The sequence below is a fragment of the Cupressus sempervirens genome, chromosome 8 (assembly GCF_028749045.1).
Source record: "Cupressus sempervirens isolate cs-2001-9-10 chromosome 8, ASM2874904v1, whole genome shotgun sequence".
Taxonomy (NCBI): Eukaryota; Viridiplantae; Streptophyta; class Pinopsida; order Cupressales; family Cupressaceae; genus Cupressus; species Cupressus sempervirens.
This window is the reverse complement of record NC_143125.1, coordinates 613099637-613115138: the sequence shown is the minus strand read 5'-3', so window position 1 is coordinate 613115138 and position 15502 is coordinate 613099637. Positions and strand designations below refer to the sequence as shown.

Below are 15502 nucleotides of genomic sequence, written 5' to 3'. Positions count from 1 at the left end.
AGGATGGCAAGAGCATGCTCTGTTACCACTGTAATGTCCTTGCTTGGGATGCACTTTTTATTGAATTCTCATTATTGAATTAATGTGAATAATTCAAGTAAATAATTTTGATATTTCCTCATTGAAATATATAGGAAACTATTCCTCAAATATATCAATTCTTTCCTTCTATCCTTTCACTTTATTTTTTTTTATTTTTAAACTTCTCTTATTAAATATCCCTTAATTCACATTATTTCACATTGCTTCCCACTATTATCTTCTCTTATTAAAATTAAATTAATTATCAATTCAAATTATCCTCTGTCTCTTTATATAATAATAATATCATCTAAATCTATAATATTATATTGTTGAAGGAGTAGCAAGTTTACTTTTTACTAATCTCCATTTATATATTTTTATTCCTTAATATCTCTTTTTATTACTACGTTATATCTTCCTATTTTCTTGGTTAGGTTTTGTGTCTTGCAAGAAGTTTCTCTTGCTTCTTTTTACTTTTCCTATATTTCTATTTGTTGCACTTATTTAAAATATTATGAAGTATTTATTGCTGCTCCCTTTTACTCTCTCTTATACTTTTTACCTCTTATTGCTGCTCAGTTTATTTATTCAGCCTTAATATTTTTTTGGGAGGCTTTCTTTTAATGGTTACAACTTACCTTGAGTTGACTTTAGAGTTTTTATTAGCTATTTTTTGGGCAAGCTTCTCTCTTTATCTCTTGAGTTTCATGTGGTTCTTATTCTACCTTTTCCCCTTATTTGGTGATATACATTACATGTGGCTGACTAATATGAATTTTCCGTTATCATATTTGTAAATAATAATCGTAAATGTTCATTTCCTTTTCTTTTTAAAAATATCTTTTGTGGTCTCTTTGTATGATTGTTTATACATTTATTTTATGTCTCATATTTCCTTAAAGGGCGTGAATGTATTCTTTCCTATTTTCGTGCCTATTCATATGTATATGTTTATTTATTATAATATTATATTAAGGTATAAGTTAGGTAAGATTTATAGTTATGAATTTATAAAGTGATGCTTATTCATTTAATTATTTAATATTTATTTATTGATTTAACTATTTAATCAAGATACATAAATTATTTATTATTCAATAATCAATTAGCTATTTTATTTTCTAATTAATCACATAATTATTTCAAATGAACATATTAATCATTGTGATTAAATATTGAGTTCCATACGTGAGGGGATATTACATTAATTCATACTCGAAACCTTTGTTGCTGGTGAGGAATCTACGTTTTTATGGAATCAATACCCTCTAATGATGTGTTTACATTTTGGGATTTTCATGTTGCTGCACAAGAAATGCCCTCATCCACAAAATCTACAGGAAAGATGATGTACCAATTTGACAATGAATTAGCTCATGCGACTGCATCTCAAGTTTCGTCACCACTTGATAGTGTTTTTGACACATGGATTGGGCACATTGACATGGCGGATTTCTAACAAAGGGTTGAATCTCCTTCAACTCATGAAATGAAGGGTATCAAGAAGAGTACTATTCATTTGGTATCTACTTTCCCTATGGCTGCCTTGAACCAAAATTCGTTTTGGGTTGTGCATGAAATTTCAGTCCAAAGACCAAGACAATAAAGAATGTAGTTAGAAAATTCATCATTAGCCTTGATCCAGAGGTTACTGACAAATCTTTAAAGTTCTTCAAAATACAGAGTGTGTGGACTTGTCCAAAGATATGTCCTTAGAGTTGTGGAATGAAAAGAAGGTGGATTAGCAGAAATATGTAAGTGCATATTGGTTGAAGGTCAGAACAAGTGATTTTTCAAGATGACCTAAAACCATTCACAGGTTGAATTTCCATTCATAATACAAAGACTTAATAACTCTTCTTAGCAGGACTTGCGGTCTCAAAGATTCTAGTGACTTCGAGCTTTGGATGTATAAATTCATTTTCTAGAGGTTTGATAGTGAGGAACCTATCATTTGGGGGACACTTATTAGTGCTGCTATTTGTGAGCAGTTGCTTAATGTAAGAACCTCAACACCATTCTACATGAATTCCTACCTAGTTTACATGGCAGCATCCATGAGATTTCTCTTGGGTCTCTCCACCAAAGTGGATCGGTTACAAGTTCCTATTTGGGACTACCATGATCAAATCACCTTGGCGCACAACAAACATCAATACAGGAGAATTCAAGCTGCATTTTTTGGATATTTCTTGTGTTTGTTTGACAAACAACTTGCAATCACTCGAGTGTCAAATGAAGCTTGGAATAGAGTAAATTAGTTTGGTGCTATCTTTCTATGGTTTTCAACTTTCACTTAGGAGAACCATATAGTTTGCCAAGTATGCTATAGGTAAGATCATATTAATGAAATTAGCCAGACAACTCATAGAAGTACAGTCTTATAATTTATTAGAATTCTCTGCATAGGCTAGGTTTTGGTATCACTACAGCCAAACCCTTGGCAATTGGGCAGTATATGATCAATTCAGTTTACAAGGCAAGGAATAGGGAGGTAGAACTTCAGCTTATCACATAAAAAATGTTCAAGGCTAGGTTTGATTTTGATTATTGAGGGATGCATTCAGTGATTTAAAAGAGCATTCACTCATGTCCATCACATAGAGGACATATGGATTGACCTGAGCATAGAACTAGATATCATGAAAATGGATTATTGTAGGCTCACCCTACAACAAATCATTGATCTTAACATGCTTGAGGTTCCATCTAATCTTCAGGTCTAGGATGATGGTAATATTCTTGATCCAGAATACCATCGTGCTAGTTTTGATAAGCAATGCTTGTTTCCTATACAGTTGCAGTAGAAAGAAGGTATATCCATTTTTGATAGATTACAATCCATCTTGGTGAATACCAACAAATGGTTGAAGATCAAAGGTCTCAAGAGAGTGAATTCCAAACTTGGGTTAGATTGTGGAAGTTTTGGACCGCTTGGAAGGAAATCTCAAGCAAAGATGGTGCATCTTCTTCCGTTGCAACACAATCTCTCAAGTTCAAGTTGAAAGAGAGAAAGGGATCTAAGTCATCTGAAGAACCCTCACAAGCACCTACACAAGCTCAAGAGTATGATGAGGAAGAAGCTGAAGAGGAAACTTTGTTTGAAGAAGAATTTGATGAAGAGGAAGAAGGAGAGGTTATGATCATAACTACTCCATGACCAATAAATCAGCAAGGTCAACCCATTTAGGAAACACCTTTTCTGGGTGTCATAGATGATGACATGGACACATTCTCCATTGTTTTCACATCTACCATCCTTGCCTCAGAAGTGAATACATTGTTACTTCCTCTCTCTTCAACAACTCCTATTCTCACAACTGGGCAATGTGAGAACTTGGAAAATATGTTTGAGGATTGTCCAACATTCACAGATGGTCAAGTCTCCCAACTTGATACTTCAATAGCTTGTTTTGAAGCATTCATGACAGAGTCTTCTCAACAGGCATCTCTTGGTACAACAGTACAAACTAAAGCCTGTGCAGTCACTACGGAAATACAAATTGGATCAATGTTGATAGTTATTACTATTGATTCAACAGATAAGGGTTTTAGTTTGCCTGCTTGGTTGGGCAAGATTACTATGAAGAGAAGGAGGTTGTGCTGCTCCCAGATTATCTTCCTATTAAGAAAACAAAGTCTAAATCTTTAAAAGGTAAGTTTGTTTGAAGGATCGTAGTTGATTATGATAAGACTAAGTTTGTGGAGGTTGCTGAACCACTGGTGGACAAACGGGTTGAAGAACTAAACTGTTTGGATTACAAGTTCACCAAAATTGAACTAAATAAGCAATCACGATTGAATTGTCTACAAGATGCTCATGATGCACTTACTAATATATCAAAGAGTAATCACGGGCTGTGGGAGAAAAAGAACTAGCTTAAGCAGGAAGTTGCTTGCCTAAATGAGGTTGTTCAACAACAGTCTTTGCAACAGATAGCCACTACATCTCAGACACCTCGAGAGAAGCAGATCATTGAGCTTGGTTTGGAGAAATTGTCTCTGAAGGAGCTCAAGCCATCACAGATATAGTCAAAATTCTTGAACGTATCAAAGAGATTGAAGAAATGCTGCAGGACTTGATTTCATCTTTGAGTCAGGAAGCTAATACTGTGAAAGAAATTATGAGTGATTAGAATGAGATCGCCAAATCTGATTTGGATGCCATGGTCACATGTGACATTGTTTCGTCTTGTGAAATGTTCTAAAGATGTCACAAACTTATGGGCTATAAAGAAGAAACACTAGAAAACTTGTAACAAAGTTGTAGACAGTCTTGGCAGATTGAAACTGGGATCATGTACGACTTGGAACAAATTGGATGGCAAGTTCTTGATGAGTATGATAATTTGGTTGCAATTGTAGAAATTACTTCAGAATATACAATCAGAGTCAATGCTGATTTAGATTCTAAAGATTTTGGTTCTCATATAATGAATAAGTTTGCTTTATACAAATCCTTAGCAAAGCACTTATAGGATTCCCTCGTGGTAAATTGCAAAGTTGTGAAACCAGCATATGTTGATGGTGTGAAAATAGAAGCTATATCAAAGACAATGGAGATCTTCCTACAATGCGTGACATCATCATCAAGTTCAAGGCACTTTAAAATAACCCTTAGGGTGTTTTCTCTTCTTTTCCATCCTCTTTCTTCTCTATTTCATGTTTGTAGATTAAGGAGGATGTATTACATGAAAATGTGTAATTACATGTAATTCACCATCGCTTGATACAATGAATCCACCTATGTTATTAAACCCATTAATCTTCTACAGAAAATCACTGTTGCCTTCATACAAATCTCCCTAATAAACTTGCTGGAGGGTTCGTGGAGGGGACACAAATTCAGTCATTCATTTTTAACACTTGGCATAAAGGGTCGAAAATTTATGCCCAATCATAAAAATCTTGTGGTTGTTTGGACTACTGGCTGAATCATCAGCGGGATAAAAAACTAAATTACATACTTCGACTTAGGTGGGGAATATATTGAAAATGATGCTGAAAGATAGATTGTCATACAAAAATTAAGTGAATTCGTCATTTTTGAGGAACTTGGCTTGAAGCTCCTCACAATTTGCTATGTTTCTAGCATGTGGCTTTGAAATAGCTCTATTATCACCAATTAGAGAAAACTGAAGAGACTGAGAAGATCGAGAAACAGCTCACAAGGTAGGTTGATTTGAATTATTGTAATAGCAATTAGCTTGTGAAACATAGGTCTCTAGGTTTGACACCTGAGAGTTTAATCTAGAATAGGATAAAACAAATGGTCTTAATAGAATGATCTAGGGAATAACTAATAAGGAACTAATCCCACCTTGTGATTTTTTTTCAAAATATCCTGTAATTATGTTTTAATGCTGATTAACATTGCATAAATCAAACAATAATGAAAGTTTCAAATGCGGAAACATACACAAACAATCACACCTTGAAATCTGGTTTTTATTCCTTTGGAAAATTAATAAGAAAACCTTCACAACTGATACAACTGACAGGTGCATGGAAGCAAACTGTATTTTACATTCAGTTTTCCAATTTATCAGAAAGCATTAATTACAAAAGGAGCCTTATCAATTGCAAGGATGAGATGCAAGATAAGTCTAAATAACTTTCATTTTAATCACTAAACTGAATGCAAAATAGACTTACTCAAACTATTTAAACTTTTCCCCATATGTTCACACTGAATCTGTGCAGAAGTTCATGTCAAAGCCAAAAACTCAACACCTTGATGCAGGTAATAATTCTTATTTTATCAATGGAGATGCCAATAATCTCTACAGATGGAACATATGTAAGGAGAGTAAAATGTAAGTTTAATGAAATGATGTAATATAATAGAGTAAAAGTCAGGCTCTGACTATTTTTATACTTACTGGTCTTCATTGTCATAGTCCACCTTCTTGCACTTCCAAATGTGGACCGGACATACAATTCTGCAGTTTTTGTGAAGTAATTTAGCCGTACAATCATACTTAATATCTTTTTGAAAATAATTTAGCGCTCAATTCAATATCAACCATGATATTTTACCTGTTATTTTTGACAATCCTTAAATTTCAACTGTCACCTCATTTTCTGAATGGATCTTCCTCAGAAAAGGTGAATAACTAGCGCATAATTTCTGAAATGGAGATTCTTGTAATCTGTAGGAAATCAGTTATCAAAGATTGGAAAAGCTGAACTGTCCTCGAAATTTGGAGTTCCACAGAACTAGCTGGATTGTATAGAACATTCATATATCTGAATGCTAACAGTAGCCACTTTCCTAGCACTCTCATAGATCTTAAGAATCAAGGTTTCTATATCGACAACAATGTGCAAACATAACAATTATTGGTGTAAATCTCTCTTTATAAAAGTGGTTCCTCTTCTTTAAAGAATTATATAAATCAGAAAGAGTTAGAAGGGGATGCTGGAACTAATTTTAAGAGAAAGCATTTGCAATTGAAAAGTACGGTAATATGAATTGAATAATAATAGTGGCCATACTTATTAGAAAAAAGCTTAGAAGGGAAAGTAAATTATGGTGCTTTCAGGGTTTTAATGGAGGACTTGGAAAAGTCAAGTTTTGAAAATGCTTTTATCTAATCTCAAAGAAAATTATTTTCATTTAACTGCGAATTATTTTTGAAGTGCTATTGTTAAGTTTTTAATAATATTAAAACTTTAAGGTAGGTGGGGAAGATGGAAGAACAGGGATTTGAGATTGAAACTGTATGGCATGCTTTGTTTTGTCCTTTTTTTCCTCTTTCTTAACAAAGTGTTATAGTTTGACTTCAAGTGGAAGAATGTGCACTCTATATGATATTTTGGTTATATGTTCTTGCATAAGAGTACTTTACGTTGGATAGATTTGCATAAAAAGAACTAGACTTGTAACACTAATGAATATCTAAATTTGATATTCTCCAATATTTTCTGATTTTACATCTCTGATTTTCTGTTCAACAGAGAAACCAACATACCTGCTACCCCATGGCAGCCAAAGGTGGATGCTTTATGTCGACCTGTTGCGTCAGGAAGTCAGAGTGTATGCCAGAATCAGAATAGGCGAATGCCCGGTGAAACAGTAGTATGCATACTTCTATCAGAAGCCATAAATTGTCTATTCTTTTATTAGTTAGCTTGAATTGGTAGTAAATGACTTTGGCTTTTAGCAAATAAGAGTAATTTGATATTATTTTGATATGTTTTGCTAATCACTTGTATATAAAATCTTGTAGATGATAACTTAAAAGGATGGTTTGATTTTCCTTGGAATGAAAACTTAAGGTTTCCTTTTTCATGTTTGTTCACCTTAGTGGCTGATAATGGTGCTACCCCAATTAATATATTTTCTTGCTTTTCTCACTAATATGAAATTCAAACTATGACACGTAGGAGGTTGGCAGTTATTAGGTTTTTATTTTAGTATTAAATTTTTTTCTTTTTCTTGTAGCTTGCCTATGTTCCACAAGGAAATGATTTGGTGGATGAATTCATTGGGCAAGTGGCTCACCTGTTTCAAGAAGAGTAAGTATATCATAGAGTGAATTATTATATTTATTCTTATTTCCATGTTTGAGTATGTTTTAGCTCTTTGATGCACTATGTGATTAAATTGATTTTTTTAATCATTTTCCCGTGAAACTGAAAGGCATAATAGCCTTTTACAAGAAGATCACCTAATTGTGCAACATGATATTTTTTCTTGATGTCACCAGATATGAAATACCAGTTATTGTGTCAAGAAGTTTTGGTACAGAGGAAGACTTAGTAAATTACTACAAAGTAAAACCAGAGGTATGCTTTAGATAAGAAAGCAAGTCAGGCATTAAATTACCTTTGTTGAATGTAATAGAAACTCATTGCTTGGTAGTCTAAACACACATGGCTTCTCATTCTTGGATAGAATTGATGTTAATTTTTGGAGAGCATGACTACAGTTTTCTAGATCATAGAGTTTGCACTGTGCTTGGAATTGATATAAGCTGGTAGTACATTGAAAATTTTTGTTCTCAGAATCTAAACCACTTCAATTATCGTGATCCACCATAACAACCAGTACAACTAAAAATATTCCTCTTGAAGCATAAGTTATGTAGGATTTATCAAAATAACAGGAGACACATTTGTCAACAGCATGAATGTTCCAATGGTCCAAGCTCTGGGCAATGCTAAAATACAAACATTTTGGGAATCTTGTTTGTGAGATTCACATTTAAGAAACTTGGAATCCATTAGGTGGCCTTGATGCTGGGGGAAACTTAAAGGTCAAGAATGCTTGAGTTGCAATAGTACTGGGATGAGTGATCTCTCAGAAAGTCTCAATGCTTCACTCTTGTGAGCATCATGTAGATGCAATGAGTCCTAAGTGGACCATTCATGCACATGATAGATGGCTGCTTGTGAAAGCTTAAACCAATAGTCATGAAATATGACTCATTGATATTGCCCCAAAGACTAAAGAGTTGAACCTAGACTTAATTTGACATATTGTAGAAAAACAATTGGTAGTAGATATTGGAATTCATTGTTTGCAGAAAAGTGTGACGGAAACCTGTGGAATGACTCAAGTGCTGACTGGTTTCTGTTAGTCAAACTGCTTTGCTGGCAACTCCTGTATACATTGTGTCTTTTACAAACACTCCTAAGGCACTCTAAAATTTTATATTATTACTGAGGAAGTTGATAAGATTGTGTTCAAGGGGACGGAAAGCATTCTCTGATACAGTGAAAATCTGTGCTGCCAAACTGTGGGGCAGAGAAGGTTTGGGGTATTAAATGTCCCTATTAAACACTCAGGGTTGCATGCAGAGATTTTAAAGAGCCTGGCTAGCATTGGGTTATCCTGTTGAGGAGAGAATATGTACATGGTGTAGTGTCCAATTGAATCTTTACATTTGCTTCTCTTCTGATGTGTCATTGACATACTTTTCCTTAAAAAAGATGGTATGGCGATTCAAATTGCATGCAGGCTATTATTCTGAATGCTGTCATATTGCTAAATTCCAGTTTTCTTGTTTAAGGAGAATATGCAGTGCTTGTTTGTCACTTCCTTTAAGGTTTTAACCGTGGACAAGCTTACATTAATGCTTCTTTATCAACAGAGAATATATGCTGCTATAATATTGGAAGGCATGCATGGGACATTGGAGTTTCCTGAAGATTTAAAGTACTATATCAGGATAAATGGTGATGTTTCAAGATGACATTTTTTCTTCATGATTTTAATTCTTATATATTCGTTTTGGGAAATAAGTGCTTTACTTGCATTTTGCTTGCACAAACCATGCATAACTAGAATTTCAGATAGAGATATAAATGTAAGGTGGTATGCTACGAACAGGAAGCTACGTTCCTTCAGCACACGACCAGAAAGGGAGGAATGATGAGTGTCATCAATGGTCACAGAAATGTAGTGCCAATGACTACCTGGATTCTGGTAAAGTTTATTATTCCATGATATCTACCCATAGGATTATTTTGTTTTCAGTCAAGTTTTTAGCCAAGATCCTGTCATGTCTTTTTAAAACCATACTTGAATCCTTGTTACCAGTGTCTATCAATTTTATTGTCTACATTTTTATCTAACAATTTTATAGGGCACATTAAGCAAGGTAAAGACAAGAACTTGTATGATGAAGGAATAACAAAGGCAATGTAAGGTAGGTAAATTACCACTTCAGGTATATAGAGTTTGGACACAAATGCTGAAATTTATCATTTCCTAAGATTTTTAAGTGCTCCAAGGTTGATGGACTGATGACTCAACAAATGGGAATCATGTGAACTGTTTGTCAAGCAATTTTTGCCTAGTTTTCATCTTCACTGCCCTGGACATTTAGATTGAAGTCACTAAGATGATTTAATGAGTTGTCAGTTGCAAGTTTCTTTAGAGGATCAACAATGTTTGGAAAGAGCATTGAAATCACCGCAAGGAACCACCTATCAAAGTGTCTATTTTTAACTGTTGCCTCTTTTGGGAGAACTATTTTGAGATGATCTTCTAAGATCTATTTAGAGATGTTCTACTTTTAATGATGTAATGAGCCCGCATGAGCCCTGCTGGCTCACCCTCAATCTATGCTGAAGAATTCCTTTTTGTATTTTGAAAGTTTATGATTTTTTATTTTGTTTTTTGGAGAATATATTCATTTTTTTTGTAAATTTCAGAATATATTGAAAAGCTTGAAATAACAGATATAATTATTTAAAACAATTATCACCTGCCAGTACTCCAAATTTCAATTACAATTATGAAGATTTGCAATTATTACAAACATGTACATATAAGCAAAGCAAACTGATTAAGGAACCTGTATGTACTTGGCATTGAAAAGTTTGCAGCAGAGATAGATGCTATTTCACACCAATATTCAGTAGTTCGCAGTAGATGGTAAAGGTGCTGCCACAGATACAAATGCTGCTATGAAACCCCAAAATGCAACTCCCTTGAAACCATACCAAATTCAGTAATCATAAATGCTGCTATAGAAGAATGAATCACAGCTTATGTAAATGCCTCCCAGTGGCGTAACTAACAAGTGTTATGCAGAGATCTTTGAACACCCAGCCTTATATTTTCACACGGCTTTACCAAATCGAATGCTGCTTGAACACAGGAAAGCACGGCACACGTAGATGTCTTTCAGTGATGTTTTCAGCCAGAATTTGCAAGTAATACTCCCATACAAGGAGCTCTCCCAGTCAGCTTTTGATTGCAACAACTTAAATGAATAAATTCAGTAAATAACTTCAATTCAGAATGTAAATTGCAGACCAGAATTAGTAGATTGGTATCCCTTAGCACCAATTGATCTCATACACCTTTCAGGAGTAATCACAATTCACTGGATCTTTTAAAAGCTCAAAGTGCAGAGGAGGAATTCAGATTTCCTCAAAGCTCACAACCAAACCCTTGGAGAGAAACTCAAACAAAATGAAAAACAATCAAAGAATGAATTGCTTTCTCACAAACATTGCTTTTATAACATTTCAATCAAAAAAGTTTCTTCTTCACACTTGTCACTTTAAAGGCTTCATGCTCAAACTTTTCACTTAAATTTACTTGATGCTCACACTTTTCACTTAAGTTATGATTTTGTATTTGGAAGCATATTCAACTTTTAAATATAATAACTCTTTCATAATTTAATGGCTAGAGTCTTCTTGTGCACTCTTTTCACTAAGAGGCTTCTTCAACACACCCACAAATTAGAACATGAATTTTATAAAGTCATTTATTAAGTTAGACAATAGATAACTTTCATTATGCAATTCATTATTAAAGCCCAATAAAATACTAACAGAGTCTAGACTGAGGGTGTCACAACTTCACTGCCAAAAATGAAAGCCCTGCCCACCATGACTTACTATAAATAGCAAGTTACACAAATTGAGATCCTCAAATCTAAGTGTCAGCTTACGAGGGTTGCAATAATGAACTGACATACCCATGCTTCTAGGCCCTGCTGAATTGGGGACATTACAAATGACCTAGAAGGTTTATTCATAGAGATATAGTCTTAACAAAAATCTATTTGAAGATTTCTAATATTGTTTGATGTGTTTGGGGATAATTTTATATTTAAAGCTTCATTTGATTGCTCGATGCCCTTACACAATTCATAGGTACGTTTTCTCTTAACACCAGTGATTCCTTTTGCAAAAAAGAAAACTATAATTAATGAAGGGTAGCATATAAAAGGTTATGAATATTAGATGTAAAGGGGTGTGTAAGAAGAAAACTCAAGAAGGAAAGGATTTCGGGGCATTATTTATATTTCTATTGTGGAGTTTGAATCAATGATTCAACAATCTTGAGTATGAAACACTGCATAGGTCAGAGATTCAAGAACAAAAACCCTTAATATCTTATACAAAATTAAAAGTAATAGCTGCAAATAAAAAGTTCCCAACAAAAATTCAAAAAATAAGTTTTGTATTTGTTTAGAAAATATTATTGAATTTTAAGTTTGAATGTGGGATATTTATTCAAAGTATATTAAAGGAAAGATTCTAGAAGGGAACATAACAATTTTAATTAGAGTAGCAGTCCATCCAGTTTCAGGTCTAAAAATTAGTTTATGCATTTGAGCCACAAAGATCAATGTGCCTTGGAAAGAAAATGAAACGCTAGAGGCAAGTAGGTAGAGGAAAGAATAAAAATGGTGATTGTGAGGTAGAACAAGAGAGTAAATTAAAAGCTTATATACAATGACAAGAACAAACAACAAAATTGCTCCTTCAAGCACTTCAAACTATGCAATTCAATCAATTCTCTTAGGCTTATATGAACCTATGGAGGAGATGGTAGTGGATTAAAAAATATCAATAGAACTCCATTTCGATTCTCATGTAGAATAACACCACCCACTTTGTTACCTATAATTGTAGCTCAAAAAGTGTCCTCCATTTTGGCTAGGGTGCTTATCATCATTGTGTGCCCTTTGTGCCCTATCAGAATACGTGGTGTACTCCATATCTCCACCCTCTTTGGTATCTCCATCTCCAACCATCCTTGATGTGTGAGACACCTAGCAAATTCCATGTAGCACTCTTCTTTCATGAAATTTAAGTGTCTTGACTGCCATGCTCACGGACCTTATATTCAACTCCCTCACTCGATTTGCCATGTCCTGTGAAGCTACTGCCATAGCCTCCATCTCTAATAAGAATCACTATGTGAAGTCTCCAATGTGAGGAATGGAACATTTTGCTTCCCCAACTTTTGTGGCATGTAGTTCTTGCTTGCTCATATGTTGATTCCCTCCATCTATCTCTACCAACTCTGGTGGGCCTTGAGTGGCTTCCTTTGTGTTTTGTCCCATTGTTAGCTTGGGTGATGCTGGTGGTATGTCCGGTACTTCAATCTAAAACTTTGCCAACAACCTATCAGCTTTCATATTATCTTCTGTACCCTCTTTGCCCCCCCAATCTAGAAACATTAACAACCTTTCTGACATACTTTCCTAAGGTACCACTCCTCCCTCTAGCATCGTCCTTTCCCTCTGTGCATTATCTCACTGCATTGCCATCTTGTCACTAGAGGCTACTCACCTCTGTGTGCTGCCATCTCGTCTGTATGTACGACTCCCATCCGTACTATCTCCTACTATGCGCCTTCCACTCGTAAATAGGATATTCCTATATAGAACATTTTATGTTCTATATTTCAATTTTGTATATCATTTAGATTACTCTGTATACTTGTAAGAAAGAGTGATATTTCTATGCGCCTTCCACTCATTGATATTCCTTTTGTACGACCTCTCCCTCATGTGTCGTGTTTGTTCCATATGGCCCTTCCAATGCATTCTCTGGTAGTGTCCCAAGTAGGGGCCCTTCCTATACAAGCACAAACTCAATTTCTTTCGATGTCTCCCCCACTTCCTTCTCTTGTCCCAGTCCTTGTGTCCTCTATTGTGCCCTAGTATAGTAAGGTGCTATGTAAAAATCATTGTCCTTAGAATTGTCAATTGAAGAAGAGAGTGTTTGTTTCGCTGTTTCTTACTTTGCTTCTTCCGAGCTTCCATCCCCTTGTCCTTCCTCTGTGCTCGCTATGACTTCTTGCCTAACCCTTTTCCTCAAGGGTTTGAAACTACCCACCTTGAAGGTATCTAGATGCAACTAGTAATTCATGGCGGATATATATGATTCAACCTGGCTGACAGGGACAAAACAACGCCAATGCTTAGGTGTTGCTTGTGTGCGGACTACCTCTAGAAGTAGGGCAATAACATGTGCAACATATAAAATATCTTGCGTTTGAGTTGCAGAAATTCTTTAATATGGTCAAACAAGTATTGTCCCCAATTTTAAATGATGCCGTCATTCAACCCATTCATCAAGCTTACTATTCATAGGGAAATATCATGCCATATGGATGTTCTACTCCCCTCTGTGAATTTTCTCTTTAGTATGTCTGTTATGCACCTCCACTCTTGAGAAGTTATGAAAGATTTCTTCAATTCTCTGCTATTACTACTCCACAAGCTGTCCCATTGTTTTTCTGTGAGGTCCTGCCTGCATATGTGTTCCAGCAACACTTTCTTGCCCTCATTTTATATCTTGGAAGATGGTTGGGTTGTCAAAGGTCCTTTTTTGGGTACCCCAAATACCTTGTTAAACTACTTGGTTAAGTAATTCTTTAATACGATCAGACAAGTATTGTCCCCAATTGTAAACCATACTGTTGTTCAACCCATTCATTAAGCTTAGCATTCATATAGAAATATCATGCCATATGGATTCTCTACTCCCTTCTGTGAATTTGCTCTTTAGTATGTACGTTATGCACCTCCACTCTAGAGAAGCTATGAAAGATTTATTCAATTCTCTGCCATTACTAGTACTCCACAAGCTGTCCCATTGTTTTTCTGTGAGGTCTTGCCTGCATACGCGTTCCAGCAACAATTTCTTGTCCTTGGTAGATATCTTGGAAGACGGTTGGGTTGTTGAAGGTCCTTTTCTAAGCACCCCAAGTACCTTGTTAAACTCCTTGGTTGAGTAAGACATTGTCACTACTATCTTATTGTGGACCTGTGTGTGTGCTAATGTCATAGCTTGTTATGTCTCCACTGCTGGTTTGAATATTGAATGCTAAAACCTGCAACAATTTGTTAGTACATGATAAACTATATACAGAATAATGAAATCATTTATATGTAAATCCTACGACATGTTAGTAGATGATAAATAAACTAGGCACTAACCCCCATTCTAACCCAACCTAATCCTTAGAAGGAACTCCCCTTAGATTTCCTAACCCTTTAGTGAGAAGAGTTCTCGATTAGGCAACCATCATAAGGAGGATTCCTTTCTAAGTCCTCCGAGATCTCTATCAATGAGCATACTCATTAACAATTACTTGGTAGAGATCCCACCTCTAACCAAGCCTTTGATCTCTAACATATGCATATGATTAACGACTACAGTATATATATTGTCTCTAAGATATTCTCTACAAATCTCTCTCTGGGTTCCAAATTGGAATCCCGACATTTGATTATGATTGTCCTCTAGTCTTTGAGTTCTCTTTACGAGAAACTCGACATTCATTAAGAATGTCATCTACCAAGCTTAACTTGGTCTGTATAATAATTATAATTATATGATATAAATTTAATCACCAAAATTTTCTCAAATGGTAATATCTCAAGATATCTGCGATTAACATTAATCACACCTCAATTCTGTGCCCTGCGGCTGATCACAATATATATACTTGTGAAGTATTATTATTATCGCTGTAGTCTTGCATTCTTCTTATTATTTATTTATATCTTGTTTCTATTGAGTGGGATGTATGGTATGTGGAGGCTCTGTATGTTCTGTTCATTTAGGTGTTAATGTCTTTGTTAAGTTTTTATTCTCAACTTATTTGTATCATCCTCTTATCGCTGGCTTCCATATGGGTCAAAGTCCCTTTTGTCTTTTCTTAGTATCCTCTGTCTTCCTTTCTCTTTATTTTCTGTTACTATTTTAA

General features: G+C 34.9%; 1 protein-coding gene across 2 annotated transcripts in view; it reads left to right on the top strand.

Annotated features, from left to right (window-relative positions):
- The window catches only part of LOC149543915 (uncharacterized), a 354620-nt gene that overhangs the window by 61747 nt on the left and 277371 nt on the right, over positions 1–15502 (top strand). For both annotated transcript variants that reach the window (XM_089798562.1, XM_089798563.1), the window contains exons 3-7: positions 6985–7105; positions 7472–7545; positions 7737–7815; positions 9123–9207; positions 9362–9457. In XM_089798562.1, coding sequence (XP_089654688.1) covers positions 6985–7105; positions 7472–7545; positions 7737–7815; positions 9123–9207; positions 9362–9457 — 455 coding nt within the window. The remainder of the gene's footprint in view (positions 1–6984; positions 7106–7471; positions 7546–7736; positions 7816–9122; positions 9208–9361; positions 9458–15502) is intronic.